This window comes from Netta rufina (genome assembly GCF_964035555.1).
Source record: "Netta rufina genome assembly, chromosome: 5".
NCBI lineage: Eukaryota > Metazoa > Chordata > Aves > Anseriformes > Anatidae > Netta > Netta rufina.
The window spans coordinates 46,046,871-46,074,784 of NC_140128.1; the positions used below are offsets into that span (position 1 = coordinate 46,046,871).

Here is a 27,914-nt window from a genome sequence, read left to right on the forward strand (position 1 = left end):
CGGGCCGCATGGTGCGCAGCGCCGCCTCCCAGACGGGCAGCTTGAACTTCTTGCCGGCGATCAGCTCCATCGGCTTCCCGCGGGCCCGGCTGTCGTCCAGCGGCGCCTCCTCCCCCCCGCACCGCAGCGTGCGGTAGTGGAAAGTGACCTGCGGGCGCCACGCTGGTCGCCATGGCAACCGGGCCTGCCTCCCCCCCCCCAGCCTCCATCCTCCCGTTACCGCCCCCGCTGCCTCTCCCGCTCCCCCTCCCGGCCTCAGCCGCCCCCCCGCGGTGCCGGCCGCACCTTGGTGCCGTCGCGGAAGTCGGGCAGGGGCCCGGTGCCCTCCCGCAGCACCTCCTTGTGCACGCCGTCCGCCCGCAGCCGCTCCTCCTGCTGCGCCATCGCCCCGCCGCCTCGGCCCGGCTCCTTCCGGGCAGCGGGAGGCGACGCCAGGGGACGAAACGGCGGCGGCAGCGCCCCCTGGCGGCCGGAGGGCGCGGTGCAGGCGGGAGATGCAGGCCCTGGGGTGCGCGGAGCCCCCCGCTGCTCCCCACCGCGGGGTCTGCGGCTGAAGCACGGCGCGGGGCTTGCAGAGCAGCACGGGGGCCGCAGCCCCTTGGCAGGAGCCCTGCAGGTCCCGTGGGCTGCGCCTCAGCTACCGTTGGAGCATCCCCGCTGCTGCTCAAAGCCACGATGCTATCGCCAGAAGCACAGGTGGCCCAGCAGCTGCATGGGCTCAGTGCTGATGCTGGGCGCCTGAGTGGGGAAACCGTCCCCAGCGTACCCGTGCTGCTGGCGAGGGGCCATGGCTACGCACCTGCACTGAGAGCCCATGCCACTGGACACTGCAGGGTCTGGAGACGTCCCTCATGCACGTCTTGAGGCCAACACGGGGACCTGCTCTCCTCGGGCACAGCCCCAACCCCAGCTCAGTGGGACACAGGAGCCAGGCAGGCTGGTTCCCCTCGGGGACATTTGGGTGCTGAGCCCCAGCAGGGAGGCGGGGGGGTGCGTGACGCCAGAAGCGGAGCCGAGTCTCATATTTGGGCACGGAGCAGGTTATTGGAGGCTGGGCCCCGGCAGGCAGCAGATAACCCTCCTGATAGCGGCTCACAAGGTGCCTCCGCCGCCCCCATTGGCTCCTGCCAGCGGGGGCTGCCTATATATCCCCCTCCCCGGCGCGGGGCTGCGTCTGGCACTGGGGGCAGGATGGTGCCTGCCAGGGCACTGGGGCTGCTCCTCTGCGTGCAGCTCTGCGGGGGTGAGTGGTGGGGCTGGCCGTGGGGCAGGGGCTGGCCGTGGGCAAGCGGTGGGGCAGGGAGCAGCTGTGGGGCAGGTGCCCCCCGGGCTCAGCAAGGTCCCTGGGGTTGCCTGCAGGCAGCGGGGAGCTGCGGCTGGTGGATGGTGGCGGGCGCTGCGCCGGCCGTGTGGAGGTGAAGCACGAGGGCGAGTGGGGCTCCGTCTGCAGCTACGACTTCGACTGGGACCACCGGGGCGCCGGCGTGGTGTGCCGGCAGCTGGGCTGTGGCGCGGTGGCCCGGGCGTCCCCGTATGCCCCGTTTGGGCAGGGCAAGGGACGCATCTGGCTGCACCCATTCTGTCAAGGTGGAGAAACTACCTTGCAGGAGTGCCTCCATTTTGGCTGGGGAAAGCACTTCTGCGACCACGACCGGGATGTCGGGGTGACCTGCACAGGTGAGGTGGGGTGGTGGTGCTGGGGATGCCGGGTCGGGACCCCCAAGTCCAGGACTGAGTCCAGTATCCGGTGCAGAGGCACTGGAGCTGCGGCTCGTGGCTGGCAGGGGACCCTGCGAGGGGAGAGTGGAGGTGAAGTTGCAGGGACGCTGGGGCACGGTGGTGGACGACTCCTGGGACATGGAAGATGCTGAGGTGGTGTGCCAGCAGATGGGCTGCGGCTCGGCTGCTGGCGCATACCAAGGTAACGAATTTGGTCAGGGAGATGGTCCCATCAGCTTAGCCTTTATCAACTGTGACGGAACTGAGAAGGCCCTCTGGGACTGCAAGATTCGGGGTTGGGGACCCTATACCAGCCCTACAAAATACGACAGCGCTGTGGTGTGCCAAGGTGAGTGCTGGGGACATGCGGTGCTGCAGGGAGCCCCCTCGTCCGCATCCCCCCCAGGAGCCCTCCTCTCGCGGCAGGGTTCTCCCGTCTGGCCGGAGGGGACGGCGCCTGCTCGGGGCGGCTGGAGGTGCGGCAGGGCCGGGCCTGGGCCACCGTCTGCCACGGCCACGTGGACCTCAAGGCCGCCCAGGTGGTGTGCAGGGAGCTGGGCTGCGGCACGGCAGTGGCCGTCCCCGCTGCCGGCCATTTTGGGGCAGCAACGGGGCCGCTCTGGGACGGCGCCTTTGAGTGCAACGGCAGCGAGCCACTCCTGGCCAGCTGCGCCCGGCGGCCGACCCACGGCCAGGCCTGTGCTGGCCCCGCTGCTATCGTCTGCTCACGTAAGTGCTGGGGCCGCTGTCCGGGGGGCCGGGGCAGCCCCTTGCAGCGCGGGGTGCCCCGGGGGGTCCCTGCCCTGCCATCCCCCCAGCGCCCTCTCTGCGCCGCAGCCTACACCGGTTTCCGTTTGGCGGATGGCGGCTCGGGCTGCGCCGGGCGGGTGGAGGTGGAGGTGCAGGGGACATGGGGAGCGCTGTGTGCCAGCGCCTGGGACCTGCGCGACGCCCACGTCCTGTGCCGCCACCTGGGCTGCGGCCCCGCCGCCTCCCTGCCCCCAGGAGGCCATTTCGGGACGGGCACGGCGACGGGGCCGCTGCGGCGCGATGCCCTGAGCTGCAGCGGGAGCGAGCGGCACCCGGGCGAGTGCCCCGTGGCGCTGCTGGGGGAGCCCGCCTGCCCCCCTGGCCATGCCGCCGCCGTCAACTGCTCAGGTGGGTGCAGGGGCCGCGGGGACCCGTGGCAGGCGGGGAGCAGCGCCCGTCCCCACGGCACGGCCGGGCTCTTGCAGGCGCCGCTGAGCCCCTGCGGCTGCTGGACGGGGAGAGCCGGTGCGACGGGCGGCTGGAGGTGGCCACGAGCCCCGGGGCCTGGGCCCGCGTGGCTGCGGGGCCGGGGGACGACCGAGCTGCCTCCGTGGCGTGCCGGCAGCTGGGCTGCGGTGTGCCAGAGAAGGTCTACGCTGTGCCGGCCGCCAGCTCGGGCCCCGTGGAGCTGCAGGAGCTGCGCTGTGCTGGCACCGAGGAGCTCCTGGCGCAGTGCAACGCCTCGGGGCCTGCCGCAGCGCCCGGCCACAGCCCCCCAGAGGCGGCCGTCGCCTGCTCAGGTGAGTGCGCCGGGAAGGGCCGCGGGTGCCCAGCGGGCGCCCCCAGCCCCATCCTGGCCCTCCCGTGCAGGCAGCCGGCGGCTGAGGCTGGCGGGCGGCCCCGGGCGCTGCGCCGGCAGGGTGGAGGTGTACAGCGAGGGCACGTGGGGCACCGTCTGCCAGGACGCCTGGGACCTGCCAGATGCCGACGTCGTGTGCCGCCAGCTGGGCTGCGGGCGGGCCCTGGAGGCGCCCGGCTCGGAGCGCTTCGGGCCCGGCGTGGGGACGCTGTGGCCGGGTGCCGGGGGCTGCTCGGGGACGGAGGCGGCTCTCTGGGCCTGCCCAGCCCCGGCACGGCGCGGCTGCCGCCGGGGCGGCGGTGCCGGTGCCGTGTGCTCAGGTGAGCACTGTGATCCCTGAGCTGGGTGGGGAGCAGGCCCCGCTGCCCGTGGGGTGCGCGCTGCCCCACCTGTCCCAACGGTGCCGCGACCCCCCCGTCCCCTGTTGTTGCAGGGCTGCTGCGTCTGGCGGGGGGCAGCAGCAGCTGCAGCGGGCACCTGGAGGTGCTGCGCGAGGGGACGTGGGGCCGCGTGTGCGCCAACGACACCAGCCCCGCCACAGCTGCCGTTGTCTGCCGCCAGCTGGGCTGTGGCACCGGGGGGAGGCTGGCGGCCGTCCCCGCACAGGGCTCGGTCCCCGCCTGGCTGGGCTGGGTGCGATGCCAGGAGGGGGCCCCCTCGCTCTGGCGCTGCCCCTCGGCGCCCTGGCACCTGCAGTCCTGCGGCCCCGAGGGGGTCGCCCACATCGCCTGTGACGAGGACACCGAGGACACGAGCGGGGCCACCAGCACTGCAGGTAGCAGCTGCCGGCACGGGGGTGCTTGCCCAGCTGGCTCTGCCCGTGCCCACTGCCCCCTGTCCCCTGCCCCCTGCCCCCTGCCCCCTGCCCCTGCTGCCGTGCGGATCCCGGCCTCACGCTGCCCCTCGCCATCCCTGCAGGTGCCAGCAGCAGCAGCGTTGCCCCACTCACAGCAGTGTCGGGGAGCGTGCCGGTGCCCACGGTCCTGTGCGTGCTCCTGGGGACGTTGCTGGGCCTGGCCCTGGCAGCCCTGGCTGTGCAGGCACACCGCGCACGGCTGCAACGCCGAGGTGGGCACTGCCTTGGGGGTTCCCCTGGTGCCCCTTTCGAAGTCTCCATGGGGCTGTGGGGAACAGTGGGGCATGCCGTTGCAGCGTGTACTTCCTTACAGACCCCGTGAAAGCCACGGGTGTCGGCGCTGAGGCCGTGTACGAGGAGCTGGATTACAGCCTGATGCCCGAGTACCAGGAGGTGCCCAGCCACACAGGTGGGAGCACGGTTGTCCCCAGGGCCTGGGGCTGTCCCCATCCCTGGCCCAACACTCAGCAGCTCCTTCTCCACGGCAGGCTCCCTGTCCACAGGCTCGGGCATGAAGCTGCAGGACAACAACTGGGATGGTGACGAGGTGGAGAGCAACCCCAGAGAGGCCCCAGGTAGGGCAAGGGGCAATCAGTAGGGGCTGCAAGGCACAGGGGACCCAAGGAGAGGGGCTATGACGGAGCAGTGGTGCTGGGGAGGTGAGGGCAAACAGCCCTTGAGGCTGCATCCTCAGCCCCGGCCCCTCCTCGCCTGGCGCAGCCCCCCCGGCCCAGCCCGGGCACGGCCCCCCGGATGGCTACGACGATGCTGCGGCCGTGCCGGAGGAGCCCCCCGCTCCCCACGGCGGGGACGCCCCGGCGCAGCCCCGCGGGGACACGGGCTATGACGACATTGACATGGGCACCCTGGGGACAGCGCCGTGAGGAGGCCCTGGGGACACGGCTGCAGGAGGGGGCTCCGGTCCCAGGGAGGGCTGGCCCTGCCCATGGGGGGCACCCGTCCCTGCCCAGCCCTCACCACGCTGCAGAAACGGCTCCATCGGCCCGCCCGCACCCGTGGCCCAACGTCACGCCAGGCTCCTTGTGAAGTTTTTCAGCATGGCCTTTCCCTGCGCAGTGCTCTTTCCAATTAAAGCCCCCAAGTGCTTGGAACTTCACTCTTTGCACCATTCTGTGTCTCTCTCTCTCCCGCATCCATCGTCCATCCCGTGGGGCCGCAGGGCAGAGCTGGGCCCTCAGGCACATCCCCATGGCTCTGGGCACGCAGGAAGGATTGGGAAGAGCCCAGGGCCCAGCTCCGGGGCCTTCCTTTGGCCCCAGAGCTGCACGCTCTCCCTGCCAGGAGAACAGGATGAGGGAAGGGCACAGCGCGTCCCAGGGACGCCTCCTCTGCCCCAGTACTCCCAGCACCACCTGTCCTGGTGCGAGGGGATATTGTGCACCGTCAGCAAGCTGGCCGAGGACACCAAGGTGGGCAGGAGTGTTGATGTGCCTGAGGGCAGGAAGGCTCTGCAGAGGGACCTGGACAGGCTGGAGCGATGGGCCGAGGCCAACTGGACGAGGTTCAACAAGGCCAAGTGCCGCATCCTGCACGTGGGGCACAACAACCCCGTGCAAGGCTGCAGGCTGGGGGCAGAGTGGCTGGAAAGCTGCCTGGAGGGAAGGGAGCTGGGGGGATTGGTCGGCAGGCAGCTGAACAGGAGCCAGCGGTGTGCTCAGGTGGCCAAGAGGGCCAACAGCATCCAGGCTATGATCAGAAGTGGTGTGGCCAGCAGGGCGAGGGAATTGATTTTCCCTCTGTACTCAGCCCTGGTGAGGCCACACCTTGAGTACTGTGTTCAGTTTTGTGCCCCCACTACAAGAAGGACATGGAACTATTAGAACAGAATGTTGTCATTAGTGCTCTGTGAGTAGCTTCTGAAAGCAAAACCGGTCCCAGCAAAAAAGGCAACAGCAGTCGCCTGCCCTTGTCCTTCCTGGACCAGACAGGAGCCTGCTAAACCTCAAGATAGGTGGTGGTTACAAAGGCAGTAGTGAGCTGTTTCTTACAGGTTTTGCTTCTTCCTTTTCTCAGATGATGGTTGTGATTGGCAATTTCCAGCACAGCTGCTTGAGTTGGCACAGGTTGCTGTCATTTGCTGTCATTTTGCAGCAGCTGAGTACCACAGAGCCCTTCAGTGGCTCCCCTCCCCTGCCACAGTGGGATGGGGCAGACAACTGAGGAAAAACAAACAAACAAGAGGTTAAAGTCATGGGTTACTGTCATGAGACAGTTAAATAGGACACAAAGTGAAGGGAAAATAATAATGAAGATAGCAGTAAATAAATAAGTATATAGATTTGAAACAGGTGGTGCACAGTGCAATTGCTCACTGTGCTCTGACCGAAGGCCAGCCTGTCCCCAGGCAGCAGTGTCCCCCCAGCCAACCCTCTCCATTTTTATTGTGCAGCATGATGCCATGTAGCATGCAGTGTCCCTCTGGCCAGTTTGGCTCACCCAATGTGTTTGGAAAAGAGCCGGACCCCCACTCCCTTCAACTTCCCTTAAGGTATTTCAAGAGCATGATAAGGTCACCCCTGAGCCTCCTTTTCTCCAGGCCTCTTTCAGCGGCTCTCAGCTGCTCCTCATAAGACTTGGTCTCTAGACACTACAACAGCTTTGCTGCCCTTCTCTGGACATGTTCCAGCACCTCCCTGTCCTTCTTGTAGTGAGGGGCACAAAACTGAACACAATTTTCCAGTTCCAGCCTCTCCAGGGCTGAGTAAAGAGGAACAATCACTCCGCTGGCTCTGCTGGCCGTACCAGTTCTGATACAAGCCAATTTGCTGCTGGCCCTCACACTATGGAGATGCCACAGCACTGCCCGAGGCCGAGTTGCTTCTGAGGATCTCCCGTCAGCTTGGAGGAGCACGAGTTTGTCACTGCCTGGATTTGATCCTCTACCATTTGCAATGAGTGGCCACACACCGCGGTTCTTCTTGCTACTGTGCAGCACTGAGCACATTCTTGTGAGTAGATGCAAAGCTAAGCACGGCTACAATGACACTACGCTGCGTGCTGTTGTTTCTGCTGGTCCCCACGAGCTGTGCCCTTCCCTCAGCCTGTTCATGCGGCCTAAACTGCATGAAGTTTAACAAGAGCAAGTGCCGGTTCCTGCACCTGGGACAGGGCAACCCTGGCAGTACGTACAGACTGGGCGACGAGACGCTGGAGAGCAGCCCCGCAGAGAGGGATCTGGGGGTTGTGTCCAGCAAGCTGAATATGAGCCAGCAGTGTGCCCTGTCAGCCAGGAGGGCCAATACCCTGGGGTGCATCAAGCACGGCATCGCCAGTCGGTTGAGGGAGGTGCTGGTGCCGCTCTGCTCTGTGCTGGTACGGTCTCACCTTGAGCACTACGAGCAGTGCTGGGCACCACAGTACAAGAAGGACATTAAACTGTTGGAGAGTGTTCAGAGCAGGGCGATGAATATGGTGAAGGGCTGAGAGGGGAAGACGTATGAGGAGCGTCTGAGGGCACTGGGCCTGTTCAGCCTGGAGGAGAGGAGGCTGAGGGGGGACCTCATCGTGGTCTACAACTTCCTCATGAGGGGGAGTGGAGGGGCAGGCAGTGACCTATTCTCCTTAATCACCAGTGATAGGACCCGTGGGAATGGTGTCAAGCTGAGGCAGGGGAGGTTTAGGCTGGACATCAGGAAGAGGTTCTTCACCGAGAGGGGGGTCAATCACTGGAACAGGCTCCCAAGGGAAGCAGTCACTGCACCAGGCCTGTCGGAGTTTAAGAAGTGCATGGACTGTGCATTTACTCACATGGTCTAAGATTTTGGGTAGACCTGTGTGGTGGCAGGAGTTGGACTCAATGATCCTTATGGGTCCCTTCCAACTCGGGATATTCTCTGATTCTATCATTCTACATTATCCTGGCAGGGGGAGCGTGCAGCTCTGGGGCCAAAGGAAGGCCCCGGAGCTGGGCCGTGGGCTCTTCCCCGTCCTTCCTGCGTGCCCAGAGCCATGGGGACGTGCCTGAGGGCCCAGCTCTGCCCCATGGCCCCGAGGGATGGACGATGGACCCGGGAGAGAGAGAGACACAGAATGGTGCAAAGAGTGAAGTTCCAAGCACTTGGGGGCTTTAATTGGAAAGAGCGCTGCGCAGGGAAAGGCCATGCTGAAAAACTTCACAAGGAGCCTGGCGTGACGTTGGGCCACGGGTGCGGGCGGGCCGATGGAGCCGTTTCTGCAGCGTGGTGAGGGCTGGGAAGGGACGGGTGCCCCCCATGGGCAGGGCCAGCCCTCCCTGGGGCCGGAGCCCCCTCCTGCAGCCGTGTCCCCAGGGCCTCCTCACGGCGCTGTCCCCAGGGTGCCCATGTCAACGTCGTCATAGCCCGTGTCCCCGCGGGGCTGCGCTGGGGCGTCCCCGCCGTGGGGAGCGGGGGGCTCCTCCGGCACGGCCGCAGCATCGTCGTAGCCATCCGGGGGGCCGTGCCCGGGCTGGGCCAGGGGGGCTGCGCCAGGCGAGGAGGGGCCGGGGCTGAGGACGCAGCCGCAAGGGCCGTGTGCCCTCACCTCCCCAGCACCACTGCTCTGTCATAGCCCCTCTCCTCTGACCCTTGTGCCTTTGAGTCCCTGTTCAGTGCCTTTCCCCTACCTGGGGCCTCTCCGGGGCTGAGCTCCTCGTCATTGCCATCCCAGCTGTCATCCTGTGGCTTCATGCCCGAGCCTGTGGACAGGGAACCTGCAGTGGAGAAGGAGCTGCTGAGTGTTGGGCCAGGGATGGGGACAGCCCCAGGCCCTGGGGACAACCGTGCTCCCACCTGTGTGGCTGGGCACCTCCTGGTACTCGGGCATCAGGCTGTAATCCAGCTCCTCGTACACGGCCTCAGCGCCGACATCTGTGGCTTTCACGGGGTCTGTAAGGAAGTACTCGCTGCAACGGCATGCCCCACTGTTCCCCACAGCCCCATGGAGACTCCGAAAGGGGCACCAGGGGAACCCCCAAGGCAGTGCCCACCTCGGCGTTGCAGCCGTGCGCGGTGTGCCTGCACAGCCAGGGCTGCCAGGGCCAGGCCCAGCAACGTCCCCAGGAGCACGCACAGGACCGTGGGCACCGGCACGCTCCCCGACACTGCTGTGAGTGGGGCAACGCTGCTGCTGCTGGCACCTGCAGGGATGGCACCTGCAGCGTGAGGCCGGGATCCGCATGGCAGCAGGGGCAGGGGGCAGGGGGCAGGGGGCAGTGGGCACGGGCAGAGCCAGCTGGGCAAGCACCCCCGTGCCGGCAGCTGCTACCTGCAGTGCTGGTGGCCCCGCTCGTGTCCTCGGTGTCCTCGTCACAGGCGATGTGGGCGACCCCCTCGGGGCCGCAGGACTGCAGGTGCCAGGGCGCCGAGGGGCAGCGCCAGAGCGAGGGGGCCCCCTCCTGGCATCGCACCCAGCCCAGCCAGGCGGGGACCGAGCCCTGTGCGGGGACGGCCGCCAGCCTCCCCCCGGTGCCACAGCCCAGCTGGCGGCAGACAACGGCAGCTGTGGCGGGGCTGGTGTCGTTGGCGCACACGCGGCCCCACGTCCCCTCGCGCAGCACCTCCAGGTGCCCGCTGCAGCTGCTGCTGCCCCCCGCCAGACGCAGCAGCCCTGCAACAACAGGGGACGGGGGGGTCGCGGCACCGTTGGGACAGGTGGGGCAGCGCGCACCCCACGGGCAGCGGGGCCTGCTCCCCACCCAGCTCAGGGATCACAGTGCTCACCTGAGCACACGGCACCGGCACCGCCGCCCCGGCGGCAGCCGCGCCGTGCCGGGGCTGGGCAGGCCCAGAGAGCCGCCTCCGTCCCCGAGCAGCCCCCGGCACCCGGCCACAGCGTCCCCACGCCGGGCCCGAAGCGCTCCGAGCCGGGCGCCTCCAGGGCCCGCCCGCAGCCCAGCTGGCGGCACACGACGTCGGCATCTGGCAGGTCCCAGGCGTCCTGGCAGACGGTGCCCCACGTGCCCTCGCTGTACACCTCCACCCTGCCGGCGCAGCGCCCGGGGCCGCCCGCCAGCCTCAGCCGCCGGCTGCCTGCACGGGAGGGCCAGGATGGGGCTGGGGGCGCCCGCTGGGCACCCGCGGCCCTTCCCGGCGCACTCACCTGAGCAGGCGACGGCCGCCTCTGGGGGGCTGTGGCCGGGCGCTGCGGCAGGCCCCGAGGCGTTGCACTGCGCCAGGAGCTCCTCGGTGCCAGCACAGCGCAGCTCCTGCAGCTCCACGGGGCCCGAGCTGGCGGCCGGCACAGCGTAGACCTTCTCTGGCACACCGCAGCCCAGCTGCCGGCACGCCACGGAGGCAGCTCGGTCGTCCCCCGGCCCCGCAGCCACGCGGGCCCAGGCCCCGGGGCTCGTGGCCACCTCCAGCCGCCCGTCGCACCGGCTCTCCCCGTCCAGCAGCCGCAGGGGCTCAGCGGCGCCTGCAAGAGCCCGGCCGTGCCGTGGGGACGGGCGCTGCTCCCCGCCTGCCACGGGTCCCCGCGGCCCCTGCACCCACCTGAGCAGTTGACGGCGGCGGCATGGCCAGGGGGGCAGGCGGGCTCCCCCAGCAGCGCCACGGGGCACTCGCCCGGGTGCCGCTCGCTCCCGCTGCAGCTCAGGGCATCGCGCCGCAGCGGCCCCGTCGCCGTGCCCGTCCCGAAATGGCCTCCTGGGGGCAGGGAGGCGGCGGGGCCGCAGCCCAGGTGGCGGCACAGGACGTGGGCGTCGCGCAGGTCCCAGGCGCTGGCACACAGCGCTCCCCATGTCCCCTGCGCCTCCACCTCCACCCGCCCGGCGCAGCCCGAGCCGCCATCCGCCAAACGGAAACCGGTGTAGGCTGCGGCGCAGAGAGGGCGCTGGGGGGATGGCAGGGCAGGGACCCCCCGGGGCACCCCGCGCTGCAAGGGGCTGCCCCGGCCCCCCGGACAGCGGCCCCAGCACTTACGTGAGCAGACGATAGCAGCGGGGCCAGCACAGGCCTGGCCGTGGGTCGGCCGCCGGGCGCAGCTGGCCAGGAGTGGCTCGCTGCCGTTGCACTCAAAGGCGCCGTCCCAGAGCGGCCCCGTTGCTGCCCCAAAATGGCCGGCAGCGGGGACGGCCACTGCCGTGCCGCAGCCCAGCTCCCTGCACACCACCTGGGCGGCCTTGAGGTCCACGTGGCCGTGGCAGACGGTGGCCCAGGCCCGGCCCTGCCGCACCTCCAGCCGCCCCGAGCAGGCGCCGTCCCCTCCGGCCAGACGGGAGAACCCTGCCGCGAGAGGAGGGCTCCTGGGGGGATGCGGACGAGGGGGCTCCCTGCAGCACCGCATGTCCCCAGCACTCACCTTGGCACACCACAGCCCTGTTGTAACCAGTAGGTCTGGTATAGGGTCCCCAACCTCGAATCTTGCAGTCCCAGAGGGTCTTCTCATCCCCATTACAGTCGACATAGCCCAAGCTGATAGGACCTACTGCTTGGCCAAAGTGGGAACTGGGGTATGCACCAGCAGCCGAGCCGCAGCCCATCTGCTGGCACACCACCTCAGCGTCCTCCATGTCCCAGGAGTCGTCCAACACTGTGCCCCAGTGTCCCCGCAGCTTCACCTCCACTCTCCCCTCGCACGGTCCCCTGCCAGCCGCCAGCCGCAGCTCCACCTCCTCTATACAGGGCACCAGCCTCAGATTTGTCCAGGGGGGTCCTGGCACGGCATCCCCAGCACCACCACCCCACCTCACCTGTGCAGGTCACCCCGACATCCCACTCGTGGCCACAGAAATGTCGGCCCCAGCCAAAGTGATGGCAGTTCTCCAAGGTAGCCTCAGAGCCACGGCAGAAAATGGGCTGCAGCCAGATGCGTCCCTTGCCCTGCCCAAACGGGGCGTACGGGGATGTCCAGGCCACCGCGCCACAGCCCAGCTGCCGGCACACCACACCGGCGCCCCGGTGGTCCCAGTCGAAGTCGTAGCTGCAGACGGAGCCCCACTCGCCCTCGTGCTTCACCTCCACGCGGCCGGCGCAGCGCCCGCCACCATCCACCAGCCGCAGCTCCCCGCTGCCTGCAGGCAACCCCAGGGTCCTTCTGAGCCCGGGGGGCACCTGCCCCACAGCTGCTCCCCGCCCCACCGCTTGCCCACGGCCAGCCCCTGCCCCACGGCCAGCCCCACCACTCACCCCCGCAGAGCTGCACGCAGAGGAGCAGCCCCAGTGCCCTGGCAGGCACCATCCTGCCCCCAGTGCCAGACGCAGCCCCGCGCCGGGGAGGGGGATATATAGGCAGCCCCCGCTGGCAGGAGCCAATGGGGGCGGCGGAGGCACCTTGTGAGCCGCTATCAGGAGGGTTATCTGCTGCCTGCCGGGGCCCAGCCTCCAATAACCTGCTCCGTGCCCAAATATGAGACTCGGCTCCGCTTCTGGCGTCACGCACCCCCCCGCCTCCCTGCTGGGGCTCAGCACCCAAATGTCCCCGAGGGGAGCCAGCCTGCCTGGCTCCTGTGTCCCCCTGAGCTGGGGTTGGGGCTGTGCCCGAGGAGAGCAGGTCCCCATGGGGACAGGGTTATCCCCAGCATGGGGTCCTCCCTCAGAACATGGCCTCCCTCAGCACCCCAGTACTCAGCCTGTGTCGGGGGGGGGGCCTTGACCCACCTGGAACAAGCCCGGGGGTCACTGCGCAGAATCAGGTCCCCGCGCTGGCCTCAAGAAATGCAGGAGGGACATCTCCAGCCCCTGCAGAGGCTGGTGGCACAGGGCACAAGAGGGGCAGATTCCCCCTCTCAGGGACACGGAGGCGGCTTTCACTTCATGCAGCTGCTGGGGCACCTGCGCTGCTGGCGATAGCATCGTGGCTTTGAGCAGCAGCGGGGATGCTGCCAACGGGCTCAGAGCTGAGGCTTCAGCCTCAGGGCACCAAGCTGCAGCACTGTCCATGAAGGAAATGTGTCACATACACAGGTTCCTGTCCGACACCAGGGACAGCTTGTGGCCTGGGCATCACCCAGAAAGACCCCAAAGAGGCCACATGTGCCTCTGGAGCTGGGGGCAGAAAGAAGGAGCTTTAAAGTGGGAGGAGGAGGAGGAGGAGGAGGCAGCCTGACCCTAGCAGCAGGCACAGGGGTACCCACAGAACGTAGCCGGGGGGTCCCACTGCTGTGGGGCCAGCACAGAAGCCCCCAGCTGTAGAAGGGGCCAGCAGCAGGGGCCCAGCCCTCCCTGCCCGTGTCCCTGTGTGCAGCCCGGTGCTGGGGCAGGAGGAAGTGTGTGCTGGGTGTGCAGGCGCCTCACAGTAGCGCAGCCCTGATCGCAGCCCTGTCCGTCCGCAGGGCCGGGACACAGGGCATTCCTCTTCTGGCACAGCGTGCCAGAGCAGCGCTTCTCTCCACCCCAGCTCCTCCAGCTTCTCGCATTCTGCCCCGGGCAGCTCCAGCACCAGGCAGCCGTGAGCAGGCACAGGGCTGGGCCCAAGCAGCAGTGCCAGGCCCCGCTCCACACAACACCGGCCCTTTCATATCATCTGGGTTTTTGTTTTGTTTTATGTCTGTTTATTTTCTCAGTTCTCTGCCCCATCCCACTTGGGCAGGGCAGGGGAGCCACTGAAGGGCTCTGTGGTACTCAGCTGCTGCTGGGTTAAACGACAGCAACCTGTGCCAACTCAAGCAGCTGTGCTGGAAATTACCAATCACAACCATCATCTGAGAAAAGGAAGAAGCAAAACCCATAAGGAACAGCTCACTACTGGCTTTGTAACCACTACCTATCTTGAGGCCTAGCAGGCTGCTTTCCAGTTCTGGAAGGACAAGGACAGGCGACTGCTGTTGCCTCTTTTGCTGAGACAGGTTTTGCTTTCAGAAGCTACTCGCAGTGCACTAATGAGAAAGGCAGAGCTGTGAGGAGCATTTTCGAAGGCTGCTTTCTGTATTAGGGCGTATGATCTGATAGGCAGTGTGCTTCCCCAGAGCGAAGTCAGTGCTTAAACAGATTAACTGCAGCTATTTGATGTTGCTTGTACCTGCTGTCGCTGGGGCAGGGACTCCTGTTTTCTCTTACTGACTCCTATGCAGAAGCCTGCAATGCTCCAGCAGCAGCAAAGCGACCATCCTAAAGGCAGCAGCTCATGAATGTTACAAGCTGCCAGCCTTTGCCTCCAGGCCCTGGTTGCGTGTGCGCCCTGCTCTGGGTGCTGGGGAGAATGAAAGAGTGGCTTGGGTTGGAGGGGATGTTAAAGATCATCTAACTCCAACCCCCTGCCATAGGCAGGGATGCCACCCACTATGTCAGGTTGGCCAAGGCCCCCTGCAGCGTTACATTGAACACCTCCAGGAATGGGGTATCCTCAGCTTCTCCTGGCAACCTGTTCCAGTGCCTCACTACCCTTACAGGGAAGAAGTTCCTCCTGATGGCTAACCTAAATCTATCCGCTTTTAGTTTAAAACCATTCCCACTTGTTCCAGACATTTCCTACCTGAGTAAAGAGTTCTTTTCCATCCGTTTTATAAGAGCCCTTTAAAAATACCAAAAGGCCACAAGAAGGTCTGCCCGGAGCCTTCTCTTCTCCAGGCTGAACAGCCCCAGCTCTCTCAGCCTTTCTTCACGGGAGAGCTGCTCCAGCCCTCTGATCACCTTTGCAGCCCTCCCCTGGACTCGCGACAACAGGTCTGCATCTTTCTTGTGCTGGGGGCCGTGATCCAGGACGCAGGACTCCCGGTGGGTCCTCACAAGGGCAGAGCAGAGGGGGACAATCACCTCCCTTGCCCTGCTGGTCACTCTGCTGTTGATGCAGCCCCGTATGCAGGCGGCCTTCAAGTGCGCACTGCTGGCTCATGTCGAGCCTTTCTTCCACCAGAACCCCCAATCCTTCTCTGCAGGGCTGCTCTCAATGAGTCCTGCTCCCAGTGTGTACCCCTGTTTGGGATTGCCCCAACCCAGGTGCAGCACCTTGGACTTGTTGGACCCTGATGTGTTTCATGCACGCTGACACCGAGCTTTGTGGTGCGGTCAAAACGCTGGAAGGGCAACCCCAAGTCCCTCAGCTTGTCTGCAGAGGAGAGTGTGAGAATTAAAATTGTGTTCTTGCAGTTCAACATTCCACTAACCCTGCATATTCCAAAGTGATTGTGCAAGCATAAAGGGGGGGGGGAGAGAGGAGGAGGTAAGTTGATCATATAACGGGACAGTGGAAAGTCTCAGAAGAACAAGGGTTAGCAAAAACAAAAAAGAAAAAAACATGCCCCCCCTAGACACAAGAGTAAAAGAATAAAATGGGGAAAATGAGAAACTAAAGGTGTGTCAAATAAAGATTGTACACATATTGTATAGTAATAAGCGCCGAGTAGCTTGTTAACCTGTAGTACTCAACCACTAGGGAAAAGGGAGGAATGAAGCGTTGGGTAGTGGGGGATACAAGTTTACGATACACTTCTGCTGCGTGCTTCCACTTGCAGGATGCCCACCACTGCAACTGTGAATAAATATGCTGCTTCCCTGAGATCCTTGCCTGAGCCTGTGTGATTGGCTGCAGATTGCTGCTCTCAAGAGGTTCTCCAGCCCTTTCATCATCCTCATGGCCATGCCCTGGATTTGTTCTAACAGGTCCATGTCCTTCTTGTACTGGGGGCCTGAGAGCTGAACGCAGTACTCAAGGTGTGGCCTCACCAGGGCCAAGTACAGGGGGACAATCACTTCCCTCGCCCTGCTGGCCACACCACTTCTGACACTAGCCCGGACTCTGTTGGCCCTCTTCGCCACCTGAGCACACCGCTGGCTCCTGTTCAGCCACCTGCCAACCAATCCACCCAGCTCCCTTCCCTCCAGGCAGCTTTCCAGCCACTCTGCCCCCAGCCTACAGCCTTGCATGGGGTTGTTGTGCCCCACGTGCAGGATGCGGCACTTGGCGTTGTTGAACCTCGTCCAGTTGGCCTCGGCCCTGGGCTCTTCCCCATCCTTCCCGCGTGCCCAGAGCCATGGGGACATGCCTGCGGGCCCAGCTCTGCCCTGCGGCTCCACGGGATGGACGATGGACCTGGGAGACAGAGAGACGGACCGGGGTCGGGGACCAGACAAAGCCTCAAGTGCATTCAGGAGACGTACTGAGAAGGACGAGCTTGTCAGAACATCTGAATTATAGTCGAGGCTTTGGAAAGCTACCAGAACAAACCTGGAGAAGAAAGGGAGACTGAACAAGGGGGAAAACACCTCTTTCCCTTGATCCTGCCCTGACAGGACGAGGGGAAATGGGCTAAAGTTGTGCCAGGGGAGGGTTAGGTTGGATATTAGGAAGAACTTCTTTACTGAAAGGGCTGTTAGGCGTTGGAATGGGCTGCCCAGGGAAGTGGTTGAGTCTCCATCCCTGGGTGTCTTCAAAAGACGTTTAGATGTAAAGCTCAGTGATATGGTTTAGTGGAGGACTGGTTAGTGTTAGGTCAGAGGTTGGACTCGGTGATCTTGGAGGTCTCTTCCAACCTAGATAATTCTGTGTTTCTGTTGCAGTCTCCCAGCTCAGAGCCAACCACCTATTAGTCTGGCGCAATGGATTTGTGTGTTCCTTGCACTAGCTGTTCCTTCACCTCCTCTTCACATACAAGGACACGCGTCTCTTTCACGCTCCTTCAGGAGTAAACAAGCCCAGATAGGTTTAAGCCTCTTTCTTCAGGTCAGTAAGATCCCTGCCTTTGGTTTCAGTGAGAATGCAGGCCCTAACAACTCAAGTGTCTTCTGGACGGTGTTTCTTCTGGGTAGGATAATTTCATTTCCTTTTTGAAGACTTACAGGGATGTAGTAACAAAAGCAAAGGCATAAAAGGTTACCTGAGGCACAGGCTACTTTTCAGCCTGCAGCAGACCTATAGGTATGATATCATTCTTTGATATCATTCCTAAATCATATACCCCGGTATCATAGCAGGAAACGTAGCAAACTGCCTGTTGCTTCTCAGGTTTAAAGTTTTCCCTTAAAAGGTGTACGCAAAGGTGTAGTCAGCTGTTTGAGTGCAATTCTCACGTATACATGAACACTTTCCTCTCCCCTTCCCAACTTGGAGTGCAACACTTCTCATCATACTGTTACAAATTCCAAGTCAACTTAGCTTTATGAGATTTATTTATGGGGTTAATAAAAGGCAAGTAAAGAGCGCTGGGTGCGCGGGGAGTCTGTGCTCCTCCAACACACACACACATTACATCAGGCGCCTGCTTTTTCTGCTCCTAGGCTAATACATGTTCATTACTACTTCTAGAAAAGGCAGGGTTATTATAATTAGTTCCCGGATTCCCAACCCTCCCACTGGCACATGCGCATCAGTCCCCGGCAGTCCCTCTGGGGGTCTCTCGTGATGAAGGCTCATAGTCTTCCTCCCAGGCTTTGTCCTTGTCCTTCTCCTTTGTCTATCTTGGCTGGATATCAGAGACTTGCCTGGTGGCCCACACAATAGTCCCAGTAGTTAGGAGTTATTCTGAGACCCCTTTGTTCTCTTATCCCCAGGTATCAGAGACTCAAGGTCTACCCTTCAAGCCCTCTGTTGACACAAATTGCTGGAACATTCCTTGCCATACTCTTAGATCAGGATTCTGATTCTAACAATGGTTCCTAGTGCAGAGAACTTTTCCAGAGAACACAGAAGCAAACCAGTCCTGACTGCTTGGATTGAGACGGAGATAGCAGACAAATGTAAAGGGAGAAAATAAACCAGTGGGAATGCTTTCAAAGAATTGTCATAGTCCAAAAGCTTTAAATTGGTTCAATCCCTGAAAGTTAATTAGCGTAAACTCAGGTTGCATCACTGATTTTGAAGTAGTAGGATATACTTGCAATATTGCAGAGCCTCAGTCGCTGATTAAATTAATATTGCCTCTAACTCTATACAAGACAGAGAGAGAAGCACACCTTTCTACTTTGTCAGCTACTGGCAGACCTAGAGAGAGAGAGAAAAAAAAAAGTTAATTAAAAAGTAATGTTGTTTTAAGACATTTCATAAAAACGGGATTCCCATATGATGTAAGGAGAGTACAATCCCTCTCAAAATACGAGAGTCTGGGGTACGCTACTCAGTATTGAAAATGTTAAGACTAGGCAGCACCAAACTCAATGGAGAAGGGAGGCCGAGTCTCCCTGGCTGTTCACATAACAGAAAAGAGCCTCGGCTTTTAGTCCTAAGCAACGATTCTTAGTGCCAGGCGGGGAACTAGTTCTTTTTAAGCCAGGGACCATTTCAGCATCTTGAAAGCTAAAGAAAGGGTTGAAGGCTCTGTGGAATCATGGCCCAAAAATCTGGGGACCAGGACTGGGGACCAGGACTGTGCGGGCCTCCCTGGTTATGTCCAGGTGCCGACAGGGCCCGGCCCAGCCTGGCTTGTGCCTGCACTCTTGCCCAGCGTGTCCGTGAGGCTTGGACGGCTGAGCAAGGATTCGGTCAGGTTGTGCTGTGGAGCCTCCAGCTGAGCTGTGTGGGGACGCGTCCCCCTGGGGATCGTGGGGCTCGGGGAGCTGCCAGGGCCACAGCCCGGCTCCGTGGCGGTGGGGAGCACAGGACGGCACAGCCACGGGGCCCGCAGGTTTCCTGCTGGGATACTGGGGCATCTCTGCCGCCCACCCTGGGAGTGCCAGCGGCCGTGGCCTCGCTGTCTCTTGCAGTTGGTGGCATCTCTGCAGTGCCCTGCGGCCATGGACGGGTCGTCAGGCTGGGCCTGCATGCTCTATCGTCACAGCTGGGACGACATGGCCTACCTACTGCCCTGCCTCCAACAGCTTTGCTTGGGCTGTGCGCTGCGGGGGGCCAAGAAGAAGCCGCGTTGCCCCCTGTGCGGGGGCAGGCTCCAGTGCATCAAGTACTTGGTGATGTTGGCTGACAACCACCTTCAGTGTCCTGTCACAGAGCCCAGAGAGCAGCTGGGGGACGGCCAGCAGGACGACAGGGGGCTGCAGGGCTGGTGCTCAGGGCTCCTGTGTGCAGCCTCCCACCCCAGCTCTGGGCAGCCTTCCTCTAAGAGCAGCTGGCTGACGCCAGGGCCCTGCCTTCAGGATGGTCGCTTTGCTGCTGCTGGAGCATTGCAGGCTTCTGCATAGGAGTCAGTAAGAGAAAACAGGAGTCCCTGCCCCAGCGACAGCAGGTACAAGCAACATCAAATAGCTGCAGTTAATCTGTTTAAGCACTGACTTCGCTCTGGGGAAGCACCCTGCCTATCAGATCATACGCCCTAATACGGAAAGCAGCCTTCGAAAATGCTCCTCACAGCTCTGCCTTTCTCATTAGTGCACTGCGAGTAGCTTCTGAAAGCAAAACCTGTCCCAGCAAAAGAGGCAACAGCAGTCGCCTGTCCTTGTCCTTCCAGAACTGGAAAGCAGCCTGCTAGGCCTCAAGATAGGTGGTGGTTACAAAGGCAGTAATGAGCTGTTTCTTTCTGGGTTTTGCTTCTTCCTTTTCTCAGATGATGGTTGTGATTGGTAATTTCCAGCACAGCTGCTTGAGTTGGCACAGGTTGCTGTCGTTTAACCCAGCAGCAGCTGAGTACCACATGTAATACACAATAAATGTTTGTTCATTGTCTTTTGTATTATAAAACAAGGAGTTCCGTTTGAGGAGCAGGAGTTGCAAAAGCTCCCTGCTGAAGTAAGATGTATAATACTTGGCTAGACACTATGAAAATTCTTTTGCTTAATGTAACAAAAAAGAGAACCCCCTCCCCTTCTCTCCTTCTGCATCTCAGTTGCCTCTTTTGTTCAAAGACACTGCTGCAAAGTTCATGTAACCATCTCCTGATAAGTTGCTAAACTAGTGTATCAACATCCTGCATTCCTGTCTCACGCTGGGCCAACATGACCAAATAAAAAAAAGAAGTTGAACCACAACGCGGAGGAAGACTACGGCCTTCATCTTCACGACCACCAGAGGGACAGAGACGACCCCCTAGCAACAGTGCGCGCAGTCGCAGAATATACCAGGATGTGCTGCGTAATCCCAGAATTACCAAGATATAAAAAGGGACCCTGGCGGGGGTGAGGTGCGCGCCGTTGGTGGAGCCAAGACTCCCCGGCCGCCCAGCGCTGTTTTGCTTGCTGTTGCTTACTCAATAAATTCCTTTCTATTATTAATGCAATGCTCTCTGAAAATTAATTAAGGGGGCAACTTATAACAAATTTGGTGCTGTGACTCGGATGAAGGCAATCTGATTGAAAGACCTTCGGAGGGGGCGCCCCGCTGATTTCAGCGGCCTTCGCTAGGACTGCTTTCATTCAAATCCTTCACCGACGAACCCTAAATTCGGCAGCAAGCAAATAAAGCTGGCAACCCCTAGTAATCTTTGTGCACGAAGACCGAACGAAGACTCAGGAGTGAGTAAGTATAGGCCGGTGATCCGTTCGGTTGGGGTTGGGTATCCTGGAGCGTGTCGTTGTGAGACGTCCAATTGCGGACGAAGCGAGTGTGGACCCCTCAGTAGTGCGGTTCCCACATCCCGCGAGGGACTGGGCCATGAAAAGGGGGAAGCGATTTGTGTGTGTGTGTGAAGGCGCTCCAGAAGATGGGACAGAAGAAGAGTAAGCCTTCTGGTCCCATGGGCGGGGTAACGTCTGATGTTAGGTTACCCCGGGATTAATGATTAAAAATTGGGAGGATTCCCCTTTTAGGCGGGGAATGAATAAAGTAAAAATGATAGATTATTGTGTTGAAGTTTGGGGTGGTAAACAGATTTGAGGAGACCACCTTTACTGGCCTGTATTTGGGTCCTTTGAAGATTGGGTTTGCCAGGCCCTAAATATTTATGTAAACTCAAAAGAACCTTTTAGTTTGGAAGAAAGTGAATATGCACACTTGTGGATCAGCTCGGAAACTCGAGCCAATTTATATCCTCTAAAAGAAAAAGGAGGGGATGGGAGGCACAAGATAAACCGAGAATTAGAGATTCCAGCCCCACTGCCTCCCTATATTCCACCACCCCCACCTGCAGCCCCTCCGACTCCCAGGCTTCCTAATCTGCAACCCCGGGGAGACTCTGATAGCAACTCTGATTCTAGCACTCAGGGACCAGTGACTAGGAATATGTGGCAGTCCCCATTAACTCCGGGGACGTCTGAGATTTTAAGAAAGAGACAGGAGGAGGGTAAGTGATCTTTAATGGCAACTGGCATAATGTTTGCAGCTGCTGAGGAATAATTCTAACTGGAATAATAACTGTACATTGTATATTGTATATATAAAAGCCCGGGCATTTTTGTTAAAGTGTTCTTTTATACATATGTTAATATGTTAATATGTAAATATAAGAACTGCCATTGAGGTGTATGTCTAAGGGAACAAAATTTGCCCAGGCATATTATCGGCTCATCAGGTTTAAATGTCCCCAGTGTAATTGTCTACAGGCAGTTAATTTACAGTGGTCTGTTTTTACTTGTGTATCTGTATATTGTGGATTTTGAAGGGATTGGGATTGACTAGTAAAGAGCTTCTAGGAAAACGGTGGAATATTAACCACTGTAGATTACAATAGGAAAAGTTCAAAGCAAAGAAATCCCGAGGAAAAGCCTCCTAGGATGTATACTAACACATTGGAGGGATATAGTGGGGTGAGAGGGTACAGAAAGTAAAAGAACTCTTATCAAATATTGTAATCAGTGGTGGCCACTTTATAAACTAGAGGATGGAGCGGAGTGGCCCCTAAATGGAACTACTAATTATAACACCATATTACAGTCAATGTTGTTTTTGTGGAAAGAAGGAAAACAGGATGAAATGTTGTATATTGATGTTGTTTCAGCATCTTGGAGGGAAAAGGTATGGAATTAAGTTGGCCCCTGACTGAGCCTTTGATGTCGGCATTAGAAAAGTAAAGGCTAGAGAAAGATAAAGGAAGTGTTAAAAGGTTTGTTGAAAGTGTTAAAGGTATTCGAAGTTGAATGAGCAGGGAAAGGTGATGTAGGCATTATCTAAGTAACAGTCTAGAAGTTTTGGTATATTTGCATATTTGCTGTGGTGTTTGTTCAGTTTCCCAAGCATCTGGGAGGGGGGAACAGCCTGCTCCACCAGGGGCCTCTCCAGCGGCCGCAGAGGGGCTTCGGCTCCAGCGCCTGGAGCGCCTCCTCCCCCTCCTTCTGCACTGACTTTGGTGTCTGCGGGGGGGTTTCTTGCTCTCCCAACTGCTGTTGAGCAGCAGGTTTTTGTTTGTTTCTTTGTTTGTTTGTTTTCGTGGACGTGCTCTCACAGAGGCACGGACTGTGTTGCTATGGCTTGGCTCTGGGTAGCAGTGGGCCCCTTTAGGGCCAGATGAAATTGTCCCTTATCTACCATGGGGAGGTTTCTGTGTTTTTTTTTGTTTTGCTTTGTTTTGTTTTTTCACGGGGGCTGGCACTGCAGTTTCGCACCCCCACACCCCTCACACCCCCCAAACCTTGCCATCAAACCCAATACACTGGAACAGCTAAGTCATTACTGACTTGTAAAGCATCAGGGATTAAATTAACCAATGAAACCCTAAATGTGATGGGGGTAGAAGGGACTGGGATAATAGTGCCACTTTTGGGGAATACTAAGCTGAGACCAGGGGATAAAATGATCACTGGGCAATTATTGTATGTATCCAAGGCAGAGACTAACTTGTTGGGAAGGGATTTGATGATTAAATTGGGCATTCAAATAGTAAATTGTTAGACTGGAATAATAGTGTTATTAATGGAGTGCTCTCTGGCCCTGAGAGCAAACATACATGTATATTCACCTCTGACTGGAAAGACCCTGAAATGGGGGCGGAAGCAACAATATAGGTGGACAATTTTACCTCAGGGGTTTACAGGGCCACCTATCTATTTGGGTAAATTCTAAAAAGATTTTGGAGTAATTACAACCTCCCAAGGAGGTATTAATGTTATAAATATGTGGATCATTTTAAGGAAAATCGATACTCCCTGATGGGAGAGAAATGCTGAATAAAGTGATAATGAGGCAAATATTAACTGTTTTACATCAGAAGAGTCATTGGGAGGTGCAAGCAATGTGTGATGTTGTTCTAAGAAAGCATGTCTGTGTAGGAATATATACTTTAGGGAAGCGCAGATGCAGAGGATGTACTATATGTCAAAGGGTAAATAAAATGGTCTTCTGTAACCTGTCTAGAGGGGGACGGGAGCCAGGGCTTTGACCTTTCCAAAGTATACAGGTAGACTTTACTGAGTTACTTGTTTGTCCTAATTGACCACGTGACTGAATGGGTGTAAAGCTTTACTGCAAGGATTAAAGCAGGCCTTAGAGATTGAGTGGGATTTTCACAGCCCTTGGCACCCCTCCTCTTCTGGAAAGGTAGAGCGAATGAATGGTGAAATTAAGAAACAACTAACAAAACTTGTGCTGGAAACTAAGGCTTCTTGGGTAAAATGCTTACCTCTTGCACTGTTAAACATATGGACACAGCCCAGAACTGGTATAGGAATTTCTCCTTTTGAAATGCTGTATGGTATGCCCTATGACTCGGAATTGCCACTTGATCACCCTCAATTCTAATTAAGACTTGGAAAGAGACTTTTTTTAACACCACTATGGGGAAGGCCCCTATGTTGTTTTGCTTACCACAGAAACGGCTATTCAAACTGCGCAGAAAGGATGGACGCATGCCAGCCGTGTGAAAGGACCAGTCCGGGAAGGTAAATGGGAGGCAGCTCCAGGCCCTGACGACTTGAAGCTGACACTAAGACGGACTCGATAAGTATTGTATATTATCTGTGTATCGTGGGAAGGGGAGGAGGCCCTGTTTCGAAGGCTCCCTGGTAGGTTCCCCTGAAGAACACTGCTGCTGCCAAGAAGAACCGATACCTTGTAGTTCGCTGCAACCGAACTGACAAGCGAGGCAGAGAAGTGAAAACGGTGGGGGACTGAGGGGCCGACAATTTAGATGGGCTCCGACCACCTCCTACGATACATGGGAGTCAGTATCATCGTTTTGGTCAGCTATGGGTCTGCACATCCCCACCAGCCTTTTAAATGGAGCTTAATCAGATGGGAGGATCAATTCATCATCCAGCAAACAACGACAGCGGGTGCTCCCAGTTTCCGCATCACATTATGTGACCTGGTGTCAGTGCAGCCATGCTTTAACCAATCAGGATTTCATTTCTGCCCAAGTTCTAACCCAGGAAAGGGGTACTGTAATTACCCGAACGTGTATTATTGTGCATACTGGGGGTCTGAAACCATTGCTACGGACTGGACACTCGGGGCTGGTCGGAATAAATTCTTACAAGTGGATATGGGCCGCAAGATTGTAATTGACAAGTGGATCCCCGTTACAGGTGGCAAGGGCATGGTATAGGGTATACAGGAACCTTCCACGGAAATAAAGAAATTTGCAAGGTTCTATATATAAATATAACAAACTTGGACTATACTAGCTGGGTACTAGGAAAATGTCAGATTTTACGAACACGGAACAGATAGGGGAGGACTCATACTAATAAAAAGGAGGATGCTGATAGGCCCCAGGCAGTAGGAACAAATGAGGTATTGTCAGAAAATGTCCAGGGAATCCAGCCTGTGGAAAATACTACAGTGCCAACCCTCAGCAGCCCTACAAGCTCAGGTAAAGCTGAGAATGATAACATAGTTGAGAATAACATATGGGGGGGTCATGAATGCCAGCTACCAATTATTAAACAAAACAAGCCCAAATGTAACAAAACACTGTTGATTATGCTTTAGTATAAGGCCTTCATATTATGATGCTATTGGGGATCCTGGGGAGCCCACCCGTACAAACAAGAACAGCCCTCTACATTGCAGTTGGGGAAAAGACATAAGGGTAACACTAACACAAGTCACTGGAGGTGGTAGGTGTGTGGGCACGGTTCCTAGTGGGAAGTGTCACCTATGTAATACCATGGAGAATGGAAAACAATCAACCGAGTGGCTAATCCCAGCCAACAACGCTAGGTGGGTTTGTTCGTGAGTGGGCGTAACTCCTTGTCTATCACTAAAACTCTTTAATGCATCTCGTGATTTTTGTATACAGGTGATAATTATACCAAGGATTCTATACCACCCTGAGGATTGTATGTATACCCAGCACACAGTGGCAAGTTATCATCTGGAAAGACGGGAACCATTCACGGCTCTAACTTTGGCCACCCTAATAATCCTGGGAGGAGCTGGAGTGGGGACCAGGGTAGCCTCATTGGTTAAACAAAATCAAGAATTTACTTCCTTACGCATTGCTGTGGACGAGGACCTGACACAAATTGAACAATCCATCTCAGTCCTGGAAAATCTATCAGGTCACTTTCAGAGGTAGTGTTACAAAATCGTAGGGGATTAGATTTGTTTTTTTGTTTTTTTTTACAACAGGACGGGCTGTTTGCAGCTCTGAAAGAGGAATGCTGTGTATGCTGATCACACTGGAGTGGTAAGAGATACAATGGCAAGACCCAGGGAAGGGTTGGAAAAAAAAAAAAAAAAAAAAAAAAAAAAAAAAAAAAAAAGGAAACGGGAGAATGAAGCCTGACAGAGCTGGTACGAATCTTGGTTTAATTATTCACCTTGGCTTACTACTTTATTATCAACAATAGCAGGACCTTTGTTGTTATTAATAATAGCACTAACTTTTGGACCGTGTATTTTTAATAAATTGATTGCGATTGTAAAGGGATGTTTAGAAGCGGCACATCTAATGCTCATACATGCCAAATACGAGCCAATAAGTACCAACGAAGGAATCGAGGAAACATTAGTTCTTAATAGCCAGGCATTGCAGAGCTTCAATGAACAAAATGAGTAACTAAAAGAAAAAGGAGGGATTGTAATACACAATAAATGTTTGTTCATTGTCTTTTGTATTATAAAACAAGGAGTTCCGTTTGAGGAGCAGGAGTTGCAAAAGCTCCCTGCTGAAGTAAGATGTATAATACTTGGCTAGACACTATGAAAATTCTTTTGCTTAATGTAACAAAAAAGAGAACCCCCTCCCCTTCTCTCCTTCTGCATCTCAGTTGCCTCTTTTGTTCAAAGACACTGCTGCAAAGTTCATGTAACCATCTCCTGATAAGTTGCTAAACTAGTGTATCAACATCCTGCATTCCTGTCTCACGCTGGGCCAACATGACCAAATAAAAAAAAGAAGTTGAACCACAACGCGGAGGAAGACTACGGCCTTCATCTTCACGACCACCAGAGGGACAGAGACGACCCCCTAGCAACAGTGCGCGCAGTCGCAGAATATACCAGGATGTGCTGCGTAATCCCAGAATTACCAAGATATAAAAAGGGACCCTGGCGGGGGTGAGGTGCGCGCCGTTGGTGGAGCCAAGACTCCCCGGCCGCCCAGCGCTGTTTTGCTTGCTGTTGCTTACTCAATAAATTCCTTTCTATTATTAATGCAATGCTCTCTGAAAATTAATTAAGGGGGCAACTTATAACACCACAGAGCCCTTCAGTGGGTCCCCTCCCCTGGCCAAGTGGGATGGGGCAGAGAACTGAGAAAACAAACAAACTAACAAACATAAAACAAAATAAAACAAAACAAAAACTCAGAGGATATGAAAAGGCCAGTGTTGTGTGGAGCGGGGCCTGGCAGTGCTGCTTGGGCCCAGCCCTGTGTCTGCTCGCCACAGCCTGTGCTATCGGCCTGCCCTGGCTGCCTGGTGCTGGAGCTGCCCGGGGCAGAATGCGAGAAGCTGGAGGAGCTGGGGTGGAGAGAAGCGCTGCTCTGGCACGCTGTGCCAGAAGAGCAATGCCCTGTGTCCCGGCCCTGCGGACGGACAGGGCTGCGATCAGGGCTACGTTTCAGAGAGGCGCCTGCGCACCCGGCACACACTTCCTCCTGCCCCAGCACCGGGCTGCACACAGGGACACGGGCAAGGAGGGCTGGGCCCCTGCTGCTGGCCCCTTCTACAGCTGGGGGCTTCTGTGCTGGCCCCACAGCAGCGAGACCCCCCAGCACCAAGCTACGTTCTGTGGGTACCCCTGTGCCTGCTGCTAGGGTCAGGCTGCCTCCTCCTCCTCCTCCCACTTTAGGGCTCCTTCTATCTGTCCCCGGGTCCAGAGGCACATGTGGCCTCTTTGGGGTCTTTCTGGGTGATGCCCAGGCCACAAGCTGTCCCTGGTGTCGGACAGGAACCTGTGCATGTGACACATTCCCCCCATGGACGGTGCTGCAGCTTGGTGCCCTGAGGCTGAAGCCTCAGCTCTGAGCCCGTTGGCAGCATCCCCGCTGCTGCTCAAAGCCACGATGCTATCGGCAGCAGCGCAGGTGCCCCAGCAGCTGCATGAAGTGAAAGCCGCCTCCGTGTCCCTGAGAGGGGGAATCTGCCCCCTTTGTGCCCTGTGTCTCCAGCCTCTGCAGTCGCTGGAGATGTCCCTCCTGCATGTCTTGAGGCCAGCCCGGGGACCTGATTCTCCCTGGTGACCCCCGGAGTTCTTCCAGGTGTGTGAAGGGCCCCGCGACACAGGCTGAGTACTGGGGTGCTGAGGGAGGCCATGTTCTGAGGGAGGACCCCATGCTGGGGATAACCCTGTCCCCATGGGGACCTGCTCTCCTCGGGCACAGCCCCAACCCCAGCTCAGGGGGACACAGGAGCCAGGCAGGCTGGCTCCCCTCGGGGACATTTGGGTGCTGAGCCCCAGCAGGGAGGCGGGGGGGTGCGTGACGCCAGAAGCGGAGCCGAGTCTCATATTTGGGCACGGAGCAGGTTATTGGAGGCTGGGCCCCGGCAGGCAGCAGATAACCCTCCTGATAGCGGCTCACAAGGTGCCTCCGCCGCCCCCATTGGCTCCTGCCAGCGGGGGCTGCCTATATATCCCCCTCCCCGGCGCGGGGCTGCGTCTGGCACTGGGGGCAGG

The 27,914-nt window shown here is 58.5% G+C and overlaps 3 protein-coding genes across 3 annotated transcripts in view; 1 reads left to right on the forward strand and 2 right to left on the reverse strand.

The window, feature by feature from the left end:
* The window catches only part of AIP (AHR interacting HSP90 co-chaperone), a 3,375-nt gene extending 2,973 nt beyond the window's left edge, over positions 1-402 (reverse strand). Inside the window, exons 1-2 of the mRNA XM_084288495.1 lie at positions 286-402; positions 1-148 (exon numbers count right to left, since the gene is read on the reverse strand). Of these exons, the coding sequence (XP_084144621.1) occupies positions 1-148; positions 286-384 (247 nt within the window). The 5' untranslated portion in view covers positions 385-402. The remainder of the gene's footprint in view (positions 149-285) is intronic.
* Positions 403-1,191: 789 nt separating this feature from the next.
* LOC311210182 (antigen WC1.1-like) lies at positions 1,192-7,628 on the forward strand (the record flags this gene model as incomplete). Its single annotated transcript, XM_084287972.1, has 14 exons — positions 1,192-1,247; positions 1,364-1,677; positions 1,754-2,068; positions 2,146-2,448; positions 2,557-2,877; positions 2,955-3,273; positions 3,344-3,648; positions 3,762-4,103; positions 4,247-4,396; positions 4,498-4,593; positions 4,688-4,759; positions 4,905-5,064; positions 5,467-5,737; positions 7,464-7,628. The coding sequence occupies 14 exons, from the start codon at positions 1,192-1,194 to the stop codon at positions 7,626-7,628; spliced, it is 3,189 nt and encodes a 1,062-aa protein (XP_084144098.1).
* Positions 7,629-8,480: 852 nt separating this feature from the next.
* LOC311210183 (antigen WC1.1-like) lies at positions 8,481-12,341 on the reverse strand (the record flags this gene model as incomplete). Its single annotated transcript, XM_084287973.1, has 12 exons — positions 8,481-8,644; positions 8,788-8,874; positions 8,954-9,049; positions 9,151-9,300; positions 9,429-9,770; positions 9,884-10,188; positions 10,259-10,577; positions 10,655-10,975; positions 11,084-11,386; positions 11,463-11,777; positions 11,854-12,170; positions 12,286-12,341. 12 exons carry the CDS (start codon positions 12,339-12,341, stop codon positions 8,481-8,483), a joined length of 2,775 nt encoding a protein of 924 aa, XP_084144099.1.
* Positions 12,342-27,914: the final 15,573 nt, after the last annotated feature.